General features: G+C 42.0%; 1 protein-coding gene across 2 annotated transcripts in view; it reads right to left on the reverse strand.

The window, feature by feature from the left end:
• The window catches only part of MAP2K5 (mitogen-activated protein kinase kinase 5), a 144,597-nt gene that overhangs the window by 12,688 nt on the left and 109,750 nt on the right, over positions 1 to 22,159 (reverse strand). For both annotated transcript variants that reach the window (XM_064517849.1, XM_026121700.2), the window contains 2 exons: positions 12,566 to 12,627; positions 9,954 to 9,999 (listed from right to left, as the gene is read on the reverse strand). In XM_064517849.1, coding sequence (XP_064373919.1) covers positions 9,954 to 9,999; positions 12,566 to 12,627 — 108 coding nt within the window. The remainder of the gene's footprint in view (positions 1 to 9,953; positions 10,000 to 12,565; positions 12,628 to 22,159) is intronic.

Consider the following 22,159-nt stretch of genomic DNA (forward strand, 5'->3'; position numbering starts at 1 on the left):
GAGGTTAGGAAGAGCAGTAGAAGAGGAAAAGAGAGAGTGGCCCAAGGCTGATCGAGTATGTCAACATTAGCAAGCTGTCGACAGCAGAAACAGATCCGTAGCGTGAAACGGCTGGTGCAGCGTCGCGGGGACGGAGGAGGTTTGCTCTGCACCAGCTCTCGCCTGGGTTGTGGCCGGAGCACATCCAGTGTGTGCCCGGAGCACTTTGCCCTTAGTTTCATTTGAAATCAGCTCAACCCCTGAGCTTCAAGACCTCCCTGGGATGAGGATCCAAGACCTCCCTGGGATGAGGATCCAAGACCTCCCTGGGATGAGGATCCAAGACCTCCCTGGGATGAGGATCCAAGACCTCCCTGGGATGAGGATCAAAGCATGGTATCTCTGAAGCATCGGGAGATTCACACCAAAACCCCACACATCACCCGAGCTCTAACGTCAGTGCAGACGTACCCTCAGAGGCGTACGTCAGCCCATGCCTCACTGCGAGCCCGACGGTCTCATCAACACCAAACAACTAGACAGACACTAAAAGCTGGGTTAGTATTTCCTTCAAATGGAGCCTGAGCGTTCCCTGGATTAGGAAAAAAAGGGAGGAAAAAAGAGTCTAAATTTTGAGAAACTGGTTTCTATCAACAGAAAAAAAAAAAAAAAAACAAGCAAATCACCGCAACGATTTACACAATCTCCTCAATATTTGCCACCCAGACCTTGAAGTCGAAATTGCTGCGCACACACACCAAACCCCCCCACCAGAAAAGGAAATGGGCTGGAAACGACAAGGAAGCACGAAGCAGCCTGCATTTCACTGGTATCTCAGTAATGAAGCTTGGGCAATTAAAACAAACAAGTCGTTTTTAAAAGTACTGGGAGGTTCTCAGCGAGATCGTACCGCGTTACATGCCTAAACACCTTCCGCATCTGTGGAAAATGACACACGCATGCGTTGTCAGAAAAACTAAATCAAGTATTAAATGATCAAGTATGAACACACTGTCAAATCATACTCTGGCCTAGGAGCAGAAAAGGTACTGATATCAAACTATATATGAATAAAGGTATGGAGCCCTTTTAAAAACACAGAAAAGAACAAAAAAAATCACCACTAGTTGGCTTGAAAAAAAAATTCCTTTGAATCTCACCCAAGGTCATTGCACAAGCGATCAAGGCCACGAAAACCATTTCCATTCTCCGACTTGTATTTTAATGCCACCGTTCCCTAACAGGAGCCTTTACCCAGTGAAAATCCCGGCTCTCCCGAGTCAGCCGGCCAGATTTTCCCATGGTGGGAGCAGACTTCGGCGGCGCCGCGCTGATTTACACCAGCCGCGCGTTTACCCCAGCATCTCCCATTAAATGCAGGCAGGCAGATGCACATTTATGGGACAATGAACTTTTCCACGGATGCCGCTCCGAGTGCTTTGCTGTTACTGCCTTAATAAACCGGCGCGTTCCGGGGCTGCGGCAGCTGCCTTCGCCGGGAGTCGGAGCAGCGAGCTCCAGCGGAAAGGCCGCGGCTTAAAAAATCATGTTTAATTTAAAAATTAGAAACTGGAGCAGGCTGTGAGCACAGAGGTTGATTGAAACAAAATTTAAATTCCTGTCAAGCCCATTTAAACACAGGGGCCCTTCATAGACAATTAGCTGCTCCCTGTGAATGCGGAATAAACTCAGGCCTGGTCACTGTTAGCAGAGAGCAGACCCACTGTGAGGAGCTGGAAAAAAATTAACTAAAATCAGGCTGTATGAAATATTTAGCCTCCCAGTTTATCACAGGGGTTTGAAAGTGTAAACAAGACAAAAATCGATTCCTCGGTGCCCTCCAATCAATCCCCCAAAATGGTTAGGGCATCTGTTTCTGCTAAATTTTGTTTACTCTGGCAGATTTGCCTTAATTGCAGTTGTTTATCTCCCATTGTCCCCGGGGCCCTAATCTCCCGATTACTAATACTTAACACTCATTTCACATCTAAAGCTACTTCTAATCCTCAACAGGTTTCCGGGGCTCTTAAAATTATTGAAACGGCGGAGACAGGCGATGCAACCTCTTTGTGAAGGGAACATTTTCCTATCTGCTACCAGCTGGGTCCAATCATCACCAGGGAGGGCCACAACAAAGGTGCTAAAAGGCTCTTTCACAGTCACGGCTGCTCCGCCGGGAATTCAGCGGATAAAAAAGAGCTTTGATGGAAAAAATCCGAACAAGAGGCCTATAACAGTCCAGCCAAATAAAGTTACTGTCATAATCAAATGCTGTCAATCACAATGAAAATCCAATTAAAAATCTTTCAGTGCAGCCCTCTTAAGTAGAAAAATGTCCCCTATTTATATGCGTTTTTTTGTCAACTGCACAAATTAGAAAGTAGTATTAATTGATTTTTTACTACTTTAGGCCCTGATCCTCCAGCTGAATTTCTGTGCATGCAAGAATCAACCAGCACAAATCTGATTAAAGGATTTGAGACATAATGCACACAGGTCACTAAGAAGCCATATCTGTATCTCCTGCTTTATACTCTGCTTATTCATGGGCAATTATTACTATTATTTAATACTGCAGGAGCGTCTTGAGGTGCTAATTAGAATACAGACCCACAATAGCCGGTACTATACAAATGCCAGCAATTTTAATCTGCAGTGCGTCTGAATCAATTTAAAATTCCAGTTTTATTGGAAGAATAAATACTGTACATAGATTTCCAAAGCTGCCTGTTACAGCAAATTCTACAATGCATTTGAAACAAATGGGAAGAATAATGTGCTGGGAATTAAAGATGAGACTCTTATTTTAGAACTATTAACAGATTTATATATATATATATATATATATATATATATATATATATATATATTTAAATACGGAGGGAAGGCAATCAACATAAAAATATCAATAACACAAATACACAAGTTCTCAATGTATCTTCACTGAAAGCTTTGCAATTCTGCTACCAAAACTGAGATGTAAATATTTGTCCAAGTGTCTGGAAAACTACAGAACAAGCAGAAGTGCCAAATGAGACATTTGCTCAAATTAAACTGCAAAGCCCGGGAGACTCGAGGAACCAAAAATATGAACTGTATCATTCTAAGCTGCTGCCAGTTCGTTTTTGTCCAATTTCCTTACATTTTTAACACTTCCTTCAGCCCACTCAAGTTCTTTCTTTTCCCATTTCACTGGGAAGCACCAGTCTGTCGTGCGGCTTTAGGGCACGCTGGGAAGAGCAAGTCAGAGTTTCACGTTTTCTGCGAAAAGGGGGTGGCCGCACAAGCAATGGCTCTGCGGAAGGCAGTGAATAAATATAACACCTTAAAGCGCGGGTGCTCTCACGTTAACCTTGTCACAATCTTCGTCGTCTGTAATTGCCGGATTTAGTGACACTGATGGAATGTATTTCTCCATTTCGATAGCTGATTTCTCAAGTGACAAAAAAGGAGCAAATCATACCCCTAAGGACAGAGACAGCGGTTTTTTGAGAGAAAGAGGGATGGAGGGAGAGAGAGGGAGGAAGGGGGATGGAGGGTGATGCAGAGGGAGAGAGGGAGGGAGAGAGAGATGGAGGGAGGGAGAGAGAGGGACCCCAACCACCTTTCCCTGTTGCAGTGGTGTGGGGAACTGGCTGAGCAAGAGCCGCCTGCAATAAGACCCATTTCTGCTCCAGCTCTGAGCGGTCCCTCCGGAGCAGGAGGACTCACACTGGGCACCGAGCACGTCCCGAGCACACGGCCCAGTCCCAGCCTCGGCAAAGCCAACACCAGTTGGGTCACCAGCTTCAACACGCTCAGGGTTTTACTCCTCGTCTGCTGAAGGACTGACCTGATAGCTTGAAGAGACACCTTAAAATTTATCATATTTGTAATGGCTAGAACACATTGGGTCGGTACTTTGTTCCTTAGAAGTCACAAGAGGGCCCTTGCCTCCCCAGCTGGCATGTGCCTTGGTGTCTATCCGAATTTCTCCCTGTCGTGGGGTGAATGAACTAGGACCCCTGGGACAGAGGAGCGTCTCACTGCTTGCAGACAGAGCTATCCATCACGGGTTCAAGCACTGACAATTTTATGCTGGACAAATCATCGCTGATAGGAGATCCTGCACTGGCTGAGAAAAAAAAAAAAAAAGTGTTTGCAAGTAGCCAAAGAGCGAAATTTCTTGGCTCGCTGCGATCCAGCAATGACACATAAACATCTAGATAGATACAGACAGAAAACATGCATCCATAAAGCTCTCCTCAAGAGATTTACTGCATGCACTTGAGAAAAATAAAGTGCAGACAGACCTCTATTCTTCCTCAAAAGCTAATATGTCATCAAAACCCCAGCCTGTACAGCAAGCCCAGGCATTCACTCAACTACGTTACAGTAGTGGAACTGAAAAGCCAAATTATCCATTGGGGAAATCCTATTTATTGGCAAACGTAAGTGGCGGTATTTTATGGGCTTTATTCTGAAGTTTGATATAAAAATCCAGGTAGGATTATGCTGATCCTCCATTTGTTTGTTTAAACTATAAAAGTCCTTCCAAAGAGCTACCAACAACAGCCTAAACGAACTGCAAACAGGTTCAGCTCTGCCTAGCAGACAGCGCTGCTGTCCAGGCTCTTCAGAATATAGCTACTTAAATGCTGCTCATCTTAGTTCACTATACTTGTTGGAGATGGGGGCACAGCCAGCCAGGATCCATTTTTGAGAGTCAGTAATATGCTGACCTTAAGGAGACACACTTTAAGGATAGAAACAAATGATCTGTCTGAAAAATGCCCACCGTAGCTAATGAAACCAGAGTGCTTGGTCTAAATGCCATTCCTGAAACCAAGATAGGGGGAGTGCTGAATGCACATGAACAGGGAGCTTCCGCGTGACACTTAAAAAAAAAAAAAATGAGGAAAACTATGTCTTTTGGCAAGTCACTGCTTCTGATATGGAGGATATCTATACAACTGTCTAAATTAATGAAATATCAACATAAAAAGCATCAGCAATTTAAAAAAGGAGAAAAGCTACAAGTTGCGATTCCAATTTGGAGACTTAAACAGAAATCAGATCTATGCAAAAGCCAGCCAGTGTAGAAGTTGACTGTAGCCTTGGCCAAAAAATATTGTGTCTTCCTACCCCATACTTTGCTTGCAAAATCCAAATCCAGCATCTTAAAGACTGTATTTTTATGCATCCATGGGAAAGCATAAAGGAACAACCTCTACCTACTTGACTTTTGGTATTTCAAATACAATTCCTTTAAGTAAATCACTTGCATTTAAGCAGTCATATGTAGCGTGATAGAGTTCAATGCTGTATTAACAAAAAAACTCAACGAGAGATGTCAACAATTCTGCTGGCTTTCTGAGAAGTGCATACAAGCTGCGAAATAAAAGGCCAACCTTCCAGCTGAAGAAGAGGGATTTTAAACAATTACCAAAGCAGGCTAGTGATATCATAAAGGCAATTTCTGCGCTAGCTTGTTTTCTGAAACTCTCTTTGCCACTGAACAGCTAGAACAGATAATAACTATTAGTAAATCAAACTCCTGCAATATCCAGCTGTGCCTCACACATTTACATACAGATAGAATGGGTATATGTTTTTAATATGTATGCGATACGTACTTTTACCACAGCTGAAGTGCATGCTACAAAGGAGGAGGAGAATGGGAATGGAATCAGCATGAGATAATAAAGTGGCCTAGATAAAGTATTAGCCAGCGATTGATCTCAAACAGGGGATGTTGCTTCTCTCTGACCTGATTACTTACTATGCATAGATTCCATTAAATAGAGCTTAGAATGGAAAGCTGCTGAAAAATACCGTAAATGCAGTCGGATCTGCAGCTTCCCGAGCCACACCAGCGTACGGACGCCCACCCACGCCCTCGGCACCAGCAGGAGTTTAGTCCTTCCCCGGGCTGCCCCAGCGCGCCTGCTAAACACACATGCCCCACTCGCGCACACCTGCATTTCATCGGGGCTCAGGCTTGCAATGCCAAACTGCTCTGTATTTTAAAAGAAAACAGGAGGTTAGGGAATTTCCCCCCCCCTTTACACAGAAGATTTGTTGAGGTTTTCCTTTTCTTGTTGGAAGGGGAGAGAAAAGAGGCAGAGGAATATTCTAAGATGTTGTGTGGACTTCCCTGGTGCTGAAACAGGAATACATTTGATTTAATTTGATTGTATGTCTTTTACCTCCTAAGCAGGAACAAAAGAGCAGACACAGTAAGAACAAGGTGTAGAGTATCCGCTGGTGAATTATAAAGATTATTCCTTTCCCAGAATGGACAATTTTCCCATTGCTCAATGAAATTTCTTTTTTCACTCCTGTGAAAATCTGTTAATTTGAAATACTTTGAAACAATTATATCACTGAATACATATACACTGAGAAACTGGTGTTATAAATGCATCTTTTTGGAGGGGGGGTAGACTGAACAAAAGGCATAGCGACTGAGTGTAAATATAAGGATTTAATTTATGCTAGCTGTGATGAAAATTTAGCATTCGCATGTACAAGAGTATCTGTGGTACTAGAAAGCCTGACTTTATGTAGGAATTTCATATAGCCTTGGCTTTGGCCCTATTTTCCAATAAAATGTGCACAGTGACTTTTATTAAAAAAAAAAAAAAAAAAAAAAAAAAAAAAAAAAGGAAAAAAAAAAGGGCTTCCTAGCATGATAGACAGGGTAAATCCATCCCTGCTGTAACCTGGTGGCTTCAATGGAGTTGCCAATCTGGCACTGCCGGTATTGTTAGCCAGCTCTTAAGATGCATTTAACAATTCACTGATCATCAGGAGAGCAGAAAAAGATTGATGTTCTGCTCCCTTCATTTTGCTTTCAGTCTTTAATTATACTAAATTGGTTACAAAATAGTGACTTCCAGTACGGTTAATGTCCAAGGGGAGAAAACCTGCACTCTGATGTTTTGTCTGAAGCTAACGACGGTTACACGTTACACCTTTCATCCTTGGTGGCACATTTCATCTAAAGCACAAAACAATGACCGAGGTGAAATCCTGGCCGCATTTAAATCGATGGTAAGCTGACTTTGACAGGTCCAGGATTTCACTGATAATATCTTCATCATGCTACCCATTACCGATAGTTAACACTGGTGCAGCTTTCAAGAAATTAAGATATCCATCAGAATTACAGGTTCCAGAAATGAAAGACAGCAAATTAGAAAGGATATTATGGTCAGCACCTCTCGAATATATTTAATCAGCCTTAGCTTTAGTCCCATTTTCCAACAAAGTATGGAAATGTATATTCACCTATGTATACACAGGTATGTTTACAGGCAAGCTTGTGTGTGTGTGTGTATATATATTTATGCATTTTGCATGTGCTAATGTATATATGCGTATGAGTTTTATAAATACAGTGCTCCTTGACAAGACAGGTAGTTCTATCCACAATGCAACCCTATGACAGACTGTCACATAGACTTTAGATTTCACTTAAATAATGAATTACCCAAAAAGCTTTCACCAAAACAAGTGACAACTTCTGAAACGAGCAAAGTAACTCTTCTGCTACTAAACTGGTCTTCAGAGTGAATCCACCAAGCCCATGCTTTGTGCTCTGCGCCAACAGGAACAAGCTATTCCTCAGCAGGATGCTATCTGCAGTGGGACCTTCCAGCGAATGCTCTTCCTACAGAGTCCATCTTCCCCCAAATCAAGAAATTTGAGCTAGCAAACAGCATTTGCTTACTTTCATGCCAATAAAAAGCACAACTATGCTCAAAGTATATACAAAAATAAGGCTCAAATCTTGCTCATCTTCGAAACCCTGCTAACTTTACTTCTTTGACTTCAGCAAAACGTACACTCTGTGGTAGGTGTGGAAGGACGTGACCCTCAAATTATTTTCTTGGATTTCCTCTATATCCCCTGCACTTTTGTGCCCTTTTTGTTCTTGTTTTTCCCCTCCACAAAGACCCTCAAACACGGCAGTGCAGGAGCATCCAGGAACATGTCGGACCTGAAGGCAGAGCAGCGGCTGGGCTGCCAGCGAGTCTGCTGGAGAAGAGCCTGGGGTGCTCCGAGCCCATCAGGCTGCGAGGGGGGTTCGGGCCAGCTCCCGAGGGCCAGCCGCGCTCTGGGCAAGTGGTGGGTCCGCTCCTGATTTCAGGGGCAGTCTCTCTCATGCTTAAGTACTTGTTTCTGCAAGTTTGTTTATAATTGAACAGAGCACAGTGAGGGGAAAAATGCGTTAAACAAAAGATTTTGTTTAAAAAGTAGGAAGTTTTTTTTTTTCCTGAACTGCTATAATTTTAAAATTATTTTACAAAATACCTCCTTAAAAGGGGACTAGCACACTCCAGGGCATGTAGTTGTAAAGATAAATCTGTGCACTTCCCTGGTACTGCAGGCACTCACCCTTTGGCCTCATTTTTATGACTCTACACCCTGGAGTGGTGTTATTGCTTACAAACATACATATATACTTATGGGGGTATGTGCGATCTGCAGATGTTTTATTTATAAGTGGCAAGCCTATTGCATCACTGAAACATGCATTTACAAACAGACATGGGTTTTATGAAACCCTATTCCGTTGTTTTAATAGCTAAGCTATCCAGCCATAGCATAATAGTGCACAAGGTAAATGTGTCTACATCTCTAGAACCTGTTCCAAGTTTTCTCAGATGTGACTAACTGCAAGAATTTTCCAACCATCAAAAGTTAATAAAAAAGACAAAATAAGGCAGCATAAGCCTTTCATTCTAGACACATAACAACACAAAGTAGAGGGGCTCTGATAAACTTTAAGGCCTCATTTTGCCAAGGTATTTAAGCAGGTGCCTAACTTCAAATGTAGCTCTATTGAAGTTAATACCCTTAAAATTAGATTCACAGTTAAATACCTTACTAACCAGGGCCTAAATTGAGACTAGTCTGAGTTGTGAGATATCTGCCCCAGGGCATCCTCAGAGATTAGCCTTTAACTAGAGAATAGCTGCAATAGAAACACTTGCTTATTTTGCTTGTAGTTCATAGCATGAAAGCGAGAAAGGAAAGGATGCAAACGTGTTCTTATCCTGTTAAAATCTCCTAAAATTATTTGTAGACATATAACCCACAAAAAATAAATTATGCTGATTTTTTATTAACCTCTACATGGCAAGAAACGTAGCATATGAAGAAAAATAATGAAACACTTGAAATGTAAGGTATTTGATACGAGTCAGAGCGGACTACAGCTCCTAGCTACAGCATAAGTTATTGTAAGTATTTACAATAATTGTTTGATACAATATTTTTCCAGCAGCTTAAAAACAGTCAAAACAGCACTCTACACTAAATACACAGCCACATGGGACCGGCTGGGGAGCAGGCACCCTATTACTGCTTGACTGAAAAAAATGACATTTGCAAGCAAAAGAAGTGATCTCTGAGCTCCGATTCCAACACGGAGAGCCGAAAGACCAAAAGCTACATATTAACTCAATCTTCTGTAGCCAATCTAATTTCATTCTACATGAATGTAAGTGAAAACACTAGCTCCTGCATTTCATTAAAAATACAATATTTTGACTGTATTCTCTGTTTCCAATCTTCAGATTTTGAAAGGTTAAGACTGGCACACGATGACAAAGCATGACCTACATTAAGCAGTAATCCCTGGACATAAAAACTGAAAAAAAACTGTGTATTAAGCATCAAAACGGTTTTGATTGAAATTCGCTGCTGGCTGTGGAAGTTCTGTGTTAACTTCCCAAATCGCAAGTGAAGCCCTGGCCACACTGCAGGTAACGGCAAAACATCCCTTAACTTCAAAGGGATCAGAATTTCACCTTCTGTTTCTGTGTGCGCTCTGCAAACATGTAATTGCTGCACAAGCCAGAATAAGTTCAGATGTGAACTTGCACATGCTGAAGAATGCAGAAAAAATGCATACACTTCTATACACATCAATAAAAAGTGTTCATAGACAAATACATACTGAGGGGCTCTGAAGTTTCACTTACCATTAAATCTTCAGGTGCTGGCCTTTCCTTTGGTTGCTTTTTCATGCTATGTATCATAAAAAAAAAAAGGTTCACATATAAACAACGTTTTTTTTATTCCACTTGCTTAAATATTGAAGACTTCTTCCTTTACCCCAGACAGATGGTGCCTGGAATCTCAATGCACCTGGTAACTTTAGCACGTACCAGTGGAAGACAGGGCTCCTAACAGTGGCCCAAACGTTAATTGATTTCTTCCCTCCCATCCCTGCCTTATGGTCAGTGTTGCTCCACTCTTAATACACTTCTTGTATTTTCATATATAGATGGTAAGATATAGATGAGATATAGATGAGAAAAATACCTTGTTGACTGTTGTCCACTTCTCACCTGTATGTGAGTCTTTAAAGTTTCCTACAAATTTATATGTTTCTTTTGCCATTTCCAAAGGTGATTACACATACTAATATCTCCCACAGAATGGCTGCTTTCCTCGTATAGCGACCCAGCGACAAATATCTGGCTTTTCTTCAGTGGTCTACTCCGTTTCTTACCATGAATGTGTTCAAATGTAATGATCATTGAAACCCAATCAAGTCAGACAGCATAGTAAGCTGATTCTCGTTTTGCCAGGGATTATTACATAGCTTGACACCAAGTATTGCACAAACAGGTGGGAAATATAACTCTAACACTGAACAGCTTCAGGAGAACATGCAATACCCTGGGGTTTCTACCTTAATTTTTCCACATTTGTTTCCATTACACTGCAGGGTGATAGTTCATTACACAGCATTACGCTGTTTATAAGATCATGTTTCTCATCCAAACAGTGCTAGTTTTCTGTGCAACAGGTGCAATTAGCTGCCGAAGACTGTGCTTAGCTGCATGAAGGCACACAATAACATGGCACAGAGGTGACCATCAGGAGCTGCCTACTGACTAATTGGATTACATCCAAACAGCCAGGGTTTACGGCGTAACTGGCATAAAGTCATAAAGTCTGATACGCTGCTCACTTGACATCTCTAATACTTATTAGAAATTGATTGCTTAAGCGGGGTATACAGTGTTCTTCCTGTTTGTTGGCTTTTTTAAACAGTAACGCCTCGCACTAAAAATAATTGCATACCGTATGGCCAATATAATATCAAAAATACTAAATAATTTGTGTTGCAAATAGGAGGTATTCATGATGCAATTTACCTTCCCTACAAGTAACTAGAAGCACCTCAAACAGCACCAGCACTAGCGAGGCCAGAGCTGTTGGGCGAGTGGGCGGGCGACTGCTCTAATCTGACAGTCCAAAGCAGCCGTGTCTCCGGGGAAAGCCAGGCTATTAGCCGCCATCAGTTATGCTTCAGCTTGACATCTGTGGAAATTTTAACACAGGTTATCCCTCCCTCTGCCTATGACTTTTTTTTTTTTTTTTTTTAAACAGCCTGTGATTAATTTTTTGAAAGGATTAAAAAAAGTGCAGCTCCATGCACGCCGGTTACGTACACCGCAAAATCCTCCAAAAGCTGCTCTCTGTAAACTGAGCCTATTGAAGAAGGAGCCTGCGCTACGCTAACTCTTATTTGAGTTAGCTGATAATCGGACTGCTTTCCATTTCTGTGTTATTTGTTATATACAATGTCAGTCTTGAGAGGTGCTTTCTCCTACGCTGTGCATTAAAAATACTGATTTTATTTACCCAGCGGCTGCGGCTGCGGCCCTGGCGCATGCTGGAGGACGCGATGGTGCTGTGAGGCCCAGTCTGCAGATACACATATATTTGGGGCCACGGGCTTCCAGCGCCCGTTTTCACCGAGGATGAGGAAGCGTGGCCGAAGGCTACACCTGCTCTACAGCGCCAAGCAGCCCGGCCGGGACGTGCGTCGTCTCCAAAGGGGAGCTTCTCCGTCAAACACAGCGTATTTATTTATATAAAATCCAATCTTGTGTTTTCTGCCGCATGTAAACGGCGGTCTATTATTCTTTTTTGTGAATGAGCCAGTTAACACCACCACTTTCTCCTCACTTTGTTCTTCCAAATAGCTTACCCTTCACATCCTTCTCGCCTAGTCTCTCAAGAAATGTATTTTTTTATTCCATAAACTCCTCCTCTCCCCACTCCTCTGTTAATTTAAAAGGCTTTCAATGAACTATTCAGTTTTAAGGGAAGAAAATATACCCAATGGTGTGTTTTAAAATACGACACTCAGTAAAAATTACTTACTGAAAAGCCAACGAATTAATCAAGGCTGTTTGCCCTTCTAAACATCGAGGCAATTTTGTAAGTAATATTTTAAAAAGCCCTAAATAATGATATTATACACAGGAGTCTTTGTGGCCTCCTTACCCCCGGATGAATTTGTGGGAGTCTCAGCACACGAGAACGCACCCGGATTCTGGGCAGGTTTATTAAAACAGGAAAAACCCTTGTAAGTACTTTTACGACCCTTTGTGTAAATAACGTTTACATAATTTAAACAGTTTGCTTAGCTTTGCTGCCCCATCTGCCCAAGGCCCCCAAGTCCCTCTCCTCTCGGAAAGGATGCAAGGAAAGCCATAAGGTCTCGCCGAGCTGCCGAGTTAATGGCATGTATCATTTACATTGAGGGCATGGCATGTTTGCAAACCGAGCTTACCATTGAGTGATGAAGTGTACAAATGGCTCGGAGAACTCCCCGGCTGGAAGGACGGGCGATTCCTGCCAGTGGATTGAAACGAGAGACAGAGTCAGGAGGAGAGAAGACGATTTTTTAGAAGGAGAGTAATATAACAAATAACACAAAAAAAAAAAAAAAGAAAAAGAAAAGGAAGCGACAAAGCCCCCTTTTCACACAGAGAATTTGAGGGGGAAAGGTACAAATTCTTCTGAGAATGTGTTATAAAACACTGCATTTCAACTAATGAGTATTACACAATGGGTAAAAACATGTGGAAAGACACTGAGGGGAGGTGAAAAAAGGACAATGATAGCCACAGGGTAAAAAGGAAGGTAGGGAAAGTGTAAATGAGAAATTAATGATTATTTAAGTAACACACAAATGGTCTTGTAATTAACAAAGAGCTGTGAAATTATTCTTGTGTTGACCTTTGTTTCTTTCACTGCATTTGCTATTTATTTATACTCATGTTTATTTACACTTATTCATTTTAGAGGCTGTCCTAATATGCAGTCTGTTCTAGATTTAAAAGGGGAAACAATTTTTAAAAGAATAAAGGTAAGATTTACCAGTGTAGGGAAAATAACCATCTAGTATATATGAAAGCAAAAACCCAAAAAATTAAGAGCACACGGAAAAAAATACAAACAGGGAACAAACAACATCACCATTTGCAAAGAAGGGCTTTACGAATTTAGGAGTTTTTCCAAGAATGACAGAGAGCTCCACTGTGTTTATAGTGTAACAGCTCAGGATGTAATGAAATTACACTGCAGAGTACTTTAACAGTGTCATCTCATTAGACCTACAGTTGGAACAAGAGAGCCACATAAAACAGGCAGCTGCAAATGACTCCATTCTCATCTATTCTCATTTGCTATTAAAAATACCTTTCGGCGGCTTTTTTCCTCCCTGACATCCCTACACAAAGTACCCTGCAAAGTATGATACATGCACCTATTTAAATTAACAAAGGAATGACTTATTTTAATCTCACTGTGCTTTGGAGTGCTTTGGCCATTTGGATGAGCAATATATCATTACATACAACCTTCCAGCGCTGCAGGCAAGAAACTCAGAGCGTGCAGCATTTGGTGGGAGCCAAACAATTTCTCTAGCACACAACTGTGTCAAATGCATGCATGTATTCATTATTGAGAATGCGAGGAAATAGCTTTGATGTAGTGGAAAAAAGAAGATGATAAAAGCACCTCTGCAATGTGTGTGCCATTATCAATGGTGGCAGATAGACACAACTGCAGAGCCTCCTATGTGATTAGTAAATATACATATAATTGCTGTGGCCAATTATCAGAAAAATGAGATCGGTAATTACAAGACAGAAAATTAACTAGAACTCTTATTAAGGCTTTGTTTCCAATTCAAACAATTGGAAACTGCTGGAAAATACAATTAAATCAAAAGTAACTGAAGAGTAAAAGGAGAAGCCAAAATTGCTTTACAATTTTCAAAGAGTTCTATTAAATACAAGAAGTGTTTGATATAACATGCCCAAATTCTCTTTGAACTTAGACTGGGATAAGGAGAGGTTATTGTTTCTAAACTTATAAATGACATCAATATAGGAAGGTTTTCACTGGAGAGGAGAAGGAACACAAGGAAATAAACGGTGCAATTAAACTTCCTCCAGTTCAAAGAACTGCACACGAAAATTATTCATATTAATATGGAAAATGCAGAGCAAAACGTCAGGCTTGCTTTATACCGAGGGGAGCCCAGCAGGTTTAGCCTCTCTCCATCATTTCCTCCCGTCCGAGAAGCCTTCCTGAGCTCGCCCGCAAAGTGGCCAACGCTGCCTTCCCCAGGTGGGACAACCTCGGAGCGAAGGCAGACTCCAAGAAAAGGTATGAAATTCTCTGGGTGCGTACTACGGACCAGCTTGAAAACGGTAAGCTATGAAATCACGCTTCCTGGGGAGCCGGTTCTGCCCGGCAATCTACCCCTGCCTTTTATTCTGAGCACACGGCAAGTGAGGAGCTTCTTACAAAGGTCCCTCTAACGAGGGCTGCCAGCTTGGATCCGTGCAGGCGGGGGGAACAGGACAGGCACACGGCACTTCACACTAATTTGGTAGGTGATAATTTCTGCAATCACAAAGAGCTGACGGACCCATAATGGAGTGAAACTTCATTATGAGAGCGGAGGAGAAGCCGACGAGCTGCGCTGAAGCCATCAGCATCTCACTTTGGCCATCCCAAGCTCAGCTGACGTGGTGGCTCGGGCAGGAAAGGGAAGAAGCGGCTCGGGCATGGCAGGATTAACACCAAGCCCACGCAGCTCCTGAAACACCTCCCGGCCAGAAGATGAGGTGCGCCTGCTTAAGCACACGGGAAAATTTCACCCGGGTGAAAAACGCTATTTTTCTAGCACAGCGTTCTGCACAGTGCGGCCATTTCAACCGCACCCAGGCTCCTGCACTGCTGCCTCCTACACTGCATTTTTAAAATGACCTTAGTCAGAAACAGAGAACATCCATTCAGTTATGGGATCTACCCAGGGAAACCGATGACAGAAGTATTTCGATTTCTGCCATTGTTCTATTCAGGAACATTTGAGTAGTAGAAAGGTGAGAGTATTTTGTACTTAGAGCTACTCCCAATGAGAAAAAGCGTTGCTATTGCTTCCTCTGTAACTTGAGCAATCACAATATCGTTATATAACGTATAAAGCAAGAATCTACAAAAGCAACACAAAATAAATGCAGCCTGTATCACATCCTAAAGTTTCCTAGATGACAACTCTGGCTGACTCTCAAAGAGATGGGAATACGATGAAAAAACACAGCTACACACATCTACCACGTCTCCACACTGAAGAACTGTTACGCACGTCCTGTGTGATAAGACACGGAGACCCATCTGACATAACCCCCAGGAACTGTCCATCTGCGCTCCGATGGCCTGCCTCGTTTTACCCACCTGCACGCTGAACTCTCACTGCCGAGGCAAAAAAAGCAGAAAACCACATACGATTTTAAAGCAGTGAGGAATAGGTATGCTCATTCTAAACTAAGAAATAGGTCTTTCATTTTCATTAAAGATTGTATCTTTTAACCAGTACCTTGGAGATCTATAGATTGGCGAGCCTGATAAAATGGTAGCAGAGTTGCAAACACAGTCTTAAGGGTCGAGGTACCAATCACCTTTTACATCCGCAGGCAGCTTATTCCCTAGACCAGCTATTGCCCTCAGTATCCAAGCAACATTTCTGTAACTGAGACCAGCTGCAGGAGAAGACAAGATCAGCCACTGATTTCTGAAGCAGTCAGCTTGATTCTCAGAAACAGCCGAAATGTGTATATACAGCGAGAATGGGGAAGGGCAATAGGAAAAAAGTTTGAGTGATGCCTTTGCCTTGTGAATAATGAACAGTTCAAGAAGGTCAACCCATTACAACTGAAACCGTTTAATTATTAATTATGCACAATCTACGAGCAAAAGGACAAGTTCAGAATGTTTAATGTGTGGTAACTCCGACTGGACCCTCTCTTGGCATTTTGTCATTAGCACTTGTCAGCAAGGTGCTCAGGCATAAAGAAAAAAGCACAGCAGCAGAAAATCTGAGCTAGCAGGAGGAGGCAGGGCTTTAAGCTTCAAACACTGCTCCTAATATTTAATTTATGGAGCGCCAATGCTCTGGCGTAGACCTTATTGACTTCCATGGAGTTAGGGGAAGTCACATTATCGAAATTAAGACACGGGAACAAGTACACTGAGACAATCCCTTCAAAGGCCCTCTCTTCCGAAGGGAGTGTTGACATTACTATCTGCATCCAGGTTTTTTCACAGATTTGAACAAAGGAATGAATGAACAACCTAACTGTGTGTCCAGAAGTCAACTGATCCCTTCCCATCTGTGCACTAAGGGTTTGAATTACAGGTCTGAGCACTAGCCTCAGCTACTCCTCAAATCTATTATCCAAAAACATCTCTCGGGCTGCTTGCTCCCATTAAGCAGAGCAGTAGCAGAAATGCTCTTGCCATGCAGGCAATGCATAATGTCCAGCCAACCCAAAAAGGAAGGAAACAATGAATGAGCCACCTTTCCCCTCCTTTCTGTCCCCCTTGGAAAGGGAAGGAAGGAGGTTTGTCTGGACAAACTCAAGAAGCAAATTCAACAGGTACAGCTTCTGATTTACTTATTTTTCTTAGAAACACTTCTGGTAATGAAACTCAGGAGCAGCTCAACCAGAAATACACACCCAAACAGCCCGTGCTTTACACACCTTCAGAGGTCTAACCCCAACAGAATATTTCTTGAGGGTGGCACAACTCTTCAAAACAACTAAAAGTTTGAGTTTTATTGCATCCTTTCTGAACAAAATGGAAGTCCACAATCCCCCTGTAACAGGAAAACAAGCAAATACAGGGTGTTCTACCTAAAACCTTCAAGAAGGTGATGACAAAGCCCCCGACTATGTGTTAAGATCAAGCCTATGCTCCTCCTACCTCCTCCTCTGCTCCTGGGGGCTGTTCTGATGGACAACCACGGAGCAGAGTGGCAGCCTGTCATCAACACGTCTCCAGCAGAAACGCTGGCTGTGCAGCCATGCACGCTGCAAGAAGGCTCAGCTACGCTTTGTGGGCAACCGAGCTGGTATTCGCAGCAGAGCCCCAGACTCGGTGCAAGGAGGTTTTACCCCCTCTTCTCATCTGCTAACTCCCTCTCTGTGAAGGGTTAAAATTTCCCATTCCCCACAGCTCCAGAGATGCTGCTATTTTGCAATACTCTTTCCTCAGTGTGAATGTTTGTGCAGAAGGAGATGCCATGGTCCTATGGCTCTATGGCCACAAGAGGGAAGTTAGCAGAACAGCGCAAACCAAACTTCAGTTACTCTCTCCTCTGGGTTTCCCCAGCACACCCTGCCTTTGAAATTATCATCTCCTCCGGGCAGACACTCCTATTCTGCAACTTCTCTATTAATGGTGAAATGGCAGTATTTAATAAATAGTGTGCTTTACAAAGCATTTCCGGCTTATCACTTCAGCCTAAAAAGTCTCTAGGGTTAAAGACTGTTCATGCACTCCGACATCTCTTTTACTAAAGCTTTTAAAGAACACACCTATTTTTGTACAGTAGTTGCACTTTACTTTGTGGCCAAATTCTTTGCCCCATCTGATTTTTCAGACACTGTATTTCAGATGCACCAGAAATTCAGCCAGATGCAATTACCAGTAGTAAATGCATTGGACTTAAAGAGCTGTTTCAGTGAGCCCGGCAAATTACAATATTGTGCATGTTTGGATTTACTCCTGCAAGGACAACTTTCTTTTACAGTACTCCTAAAATTTCATTATTGACTTTCCAGCTAACCTGCTTCAAAGCCTTGCACAAACCTTATGGCAGGTGAATTCTTCCAAGCAACCAGCTTTGCAGAACACAACAGTGTCTGGAGGTGGCTCAGAGGCCCAGACTTAAAAGAATTTCTGGATTGTCCCAATTATACTCCCACCCCTTAGCAGGAAGGTGAAAGATGATTACATTTCTGCGCTAGGTCGCTTCTTGCTCTTTTCTTAGTAGCAGATGCCAAATGTGACAAATTATATGTGAGGGCATTTTGGTGTGAAGTTTTGTCTGCTGGGATTGGAGTGTCAGCAGTAAACTCATTTATTTCCAGATCTCTAGCTGGACTGGAACCAAGGTCGAAAGGCCAGTGTTTTATCCACCAAAACACTGAGTCTACCTTTAACACCTCAAATCACGTGAGAGGCAGCTGTTCTCTCAGCCAGCGCTATACCTGCTCCCCAAGTTCTTGCGGATACCGCGTATGCACAACCTGTATTCATACAGACCGCATGCAAACATCCGTGGTGTAATAAGTCACTAGATACTTGGAGCTATTTGGTTGTCACTTTGGCAGCATTTGCTACTAGAAGCCGTCTTGCAGAGTGCGGAAGAGGCAAGGAAGGAAGCAGAAGAGTGTAATTAACATTAGGAATAATCCGCAGTGTACGACATGCCATTTGCTACCTTTCACCAAGCTTTGCACTTGTTAGTGTGGCTCTCTGAAGGGCCTTGCAGATAAGCACAGGTAGCTGGAAAACAGGTTAATCCTTTAACCGTAACTGTAATTGCTTTCTCTCTAAAACAAACATAAGAATTTTTTCTCCTCATTGCTGGTCTCTTGTCGATCATAAGCCAGCAGAGCACAGCAGTGTTTTGGGTAGATACACACACATACGCACATTTCAAATAGCTAAGGCACAGCAGCATGAAACGTAGCCTCTACCTGTTCGCACCAAAGGGACTCAATTGAAAAACTAAAACCATTTATTGTTCCCTTTTCCCTCTGTACACTCCCAATGCATTTTTATTGCTTTTTTCATAAAACACTGCTGCAAATAATCAAGCATGACCATTGACATCCACAAGATTGAGTTTTAGGAACCATTAAATGAGCTTGCCCTCTTGGGAAGGTTCTTGCTCAGGTTGGTCTAAAGGTAATTATTCAGCAATTCCTACCTGTGGTTTTACCTTGTTCCTATATAAGTCTCTGAATCTCATACACTAGTAAGGTCATAGTTTCTGTCTCAAAAAAAGTACACCCCAAAACAACTGATCCACAGGACCAGTTATGGTGGGTATGTGTACACACAGGCACACATGCATATTCTAACACCAACCTTTCTTGCATGTAAATCTTAAAAACTTCAAAAATCTTCAGGGTTAAATATAGTTGTCCATACACCTAAATCAATGCATGAAAATCTAAAAGGAAATTCACACACACACACACAAAATCCTGAGCCTTTGAAGTTTTCTACTTCATCTATATAATTAGCAAAACATGGCACCGACGCAACAATAAAATTAAGAAATTGAGCACTCAAAAGGCAAAGGTCTTCATTGTGTTGTTTGATCAAACTGAGCATCCTGTGAATTTTTAAGAGTATGCCATAGCAATAAATAGAGTGATATATTTTATCAGGAAAAGGGAATAGAAATAACTATATAGGACACATGCATTAAGGCCAAGTTATTTTTTCATGGCAAATTTTGAGAATTTATTGACATTGAAATGCTTTATAGCTCAACACTAACACTACTTTAGCATTTACTGATGCTGTTAAATGTTTCTAGATTACGAATTTAAAAACAAAAAGGAGCTCTTCAATTTGTGGAGTTTGTGAAGTCCTTGAGCTAGATTAAAGTACAGTCTTGCGAGACTGACTACCTCCGTGGAGGCACTTAACAGAAATGTCCAGGACACTCATGGAAAGCTTCTCCCTACTCACTCACGAAACTGCCAGAGTAAGGATTCATGAGTACAGCTCTTTTAAATTTTGTTTGGCTCTTCAAAATATGCATATTTTTGGATGTTGCTGTCTCCTATTGGTAAAAACAGGATCTGCTCTTGAAAGTCTTTACTTGTGAAGTTTCTAAGATTTGGACCTCCACAAATCCCCAATATTGTCCTTGAAACTGATGGACAAAACACAGGACCTTTTTTCTCTATAATTCAAAACAGTAAAAACAAACACACACAAAGTCACTATTATACTGAGACAAGCCATGGAAACTTTCAAACCAAAATTAATTTATTTCAGGTTACGAAAAAGAAGGGGTTAGAAACTAGAGCTGATGCTTAACTACAGCGCTTGTGACCACAACTGCTCCAGTACAGTGAAACCCAGTTTAAAGCAGCCACCCAAGGGGCTGGCAATAATTGGTTTCCTAGTAGGGATACTCTAACTAAATAAAGGTCAAACAAAACAGCCCTGGAGAGCTTAAGGAAAATTCAAAGTAGCTGCTTAAGCCGGGGGCATTGCCTATCGGATGCATCCCACCACGTAGGTTTGTCTAGCTAACTATCTCCTGCCATAGAGCGGACACCTGCAAAGCCAACAGACACCGCACGGAAAGGATGGAGAGTTGATGTGCTGAAAAACAGTGTGCTGTCGGGTTTGGCCTTTTGGGATCTTCATATACAAGCCTGCCATCACCTAAGTGTTTCACTGAATACTGAATGCAACTAAACAGCAACTTCCTATGTCATACATTTTGACATCAGCATAACTGAAACGTGAATGACTATGGGTTGGAAGAGTCTCAAAAATCAGTGCTACTTTTCAACTGACTGCAACAAACACAAAAATACCCTATGATCAGAGCTCTGGTTTTCCTGAAAACTTAAACCCAGATTTTGCTGCAGGGTCACAGAGCCCTGTAACCCACTGCTTACCACATTGGAAATTTAGAGCAGCCTCATTTACATTTTTAACTAGGAGATTTCCAATGCATTAAAAGGCAAATGCATAATGGTAATCAGTGCCATGGTTTGCACAGTCTCTGTTTGGAAGTGGAATTCGATTTACTGAGCGACTCCTGCAGACATCAGCAAAGACAACACATAACTGGGACAAAAACGTGGCCTGGGAGGTTGCTGGAGATTTGGAGGCTGGGTAGGGAACAGTTAAGCTTTTGGTCAACTAAAAAATTGCGGGAGGCATTCTGAGATTGCGAGCAGCAGGAGAGGTTGAACGGCACACTCATTTTCCTTGCAATCTTTAGGTTTCAGTGTCAACCCAAATTGGGTGGTCTGCATCTCTCTGGTATCACTTCTGGAGTCTGCAACATTAATAGCATTATTTTAGGGTACTATTATGTTTCTAAGTTATCATCTAAGGAGCAAAGGCCAGAAACAATTTTTTTTTTCTTTTCTTTCTAATTCACCCAGAGCTTTTGCAGCATGATCCTGTTGGTGAGTAGATTCTATTGCAAATTCTTTGGCTGCATGATCACGAAACACAGGGCCACGTCTAGGACATCTTCCAAGCCAGGAATGGCTCCTGCTTCCAGCAGGACTCCACTCTCCTTCGTGTTGGAGCATTTCTGGAAGGACTGCATACACAGCAAGAGATGCCTGTCCTTCCCAGTGGGGATTCATCTGCACTGCTCAGTGCTTTCCATATAACATTTTGGTGGGTTGGAGATGAACTAAAGTGAGTGCTAGAATATTAAATTACTCTCAGCTCTCAAATAACAGCAGACTGTCTTTATTGCTGGCTGTACTGCAGGATGAACTACATTAACAACCATTCTATGCTCAACTTTGGACCAGAAGCAGAAGTCTTCTCATGGTGGGAGAAGCCACTATGATTAGGACTGTTGCTTAAATGAGCGTGTCTTATTTGTAGCTGGATCAGATTTCACTGTAAGTTACCACATATTAAAAAATACAGGTCCTGGCAGGCATATATCCTACTCACACGATGCTTTGCACTAATTTTAATGTTTAAAAAAAAAACCCAGAACCAATGTCATAAAAAACCCAGTAACACAATTTACCAAAAATTTGTCAGACCCACTTTACAATGCTTCTCAAATCACTTATTCTGCAGAATTTCAGCAAGTAAATCTAAGTCCTAGGGAATGAAAAAACAGACTTTTGAAACTGCCAAAGTGACCTGCTATGATCATATATTTCATGGTGACTTGGAAAACATCTCCAAAAAATCTCACTGCTGCAGAACACCTAAAAATCTCCATGGACAGTTTTTACTCACAGCATACCACCTTACAGAGTCTGTGAAAAGTCCAGGATACCTATGC

The sequence above is a fragment of the Dromaius novaehollandiae genome, chromosome 10 (genome assembly GCF_036370855.1).
Source record: "Dromaius novaehollandiae isolate bDroNov1 chromosome 10, bDroNov1.hap1, whole genome shotgun sequence".
Classification (NCBI taxonomy): domain Eukaryota; kingdom Metazoa; phylum Chordata; class Aves; order Casuariiformes; family Dromaiidae; genus Dromaius; species Dromaius novaehollandiae.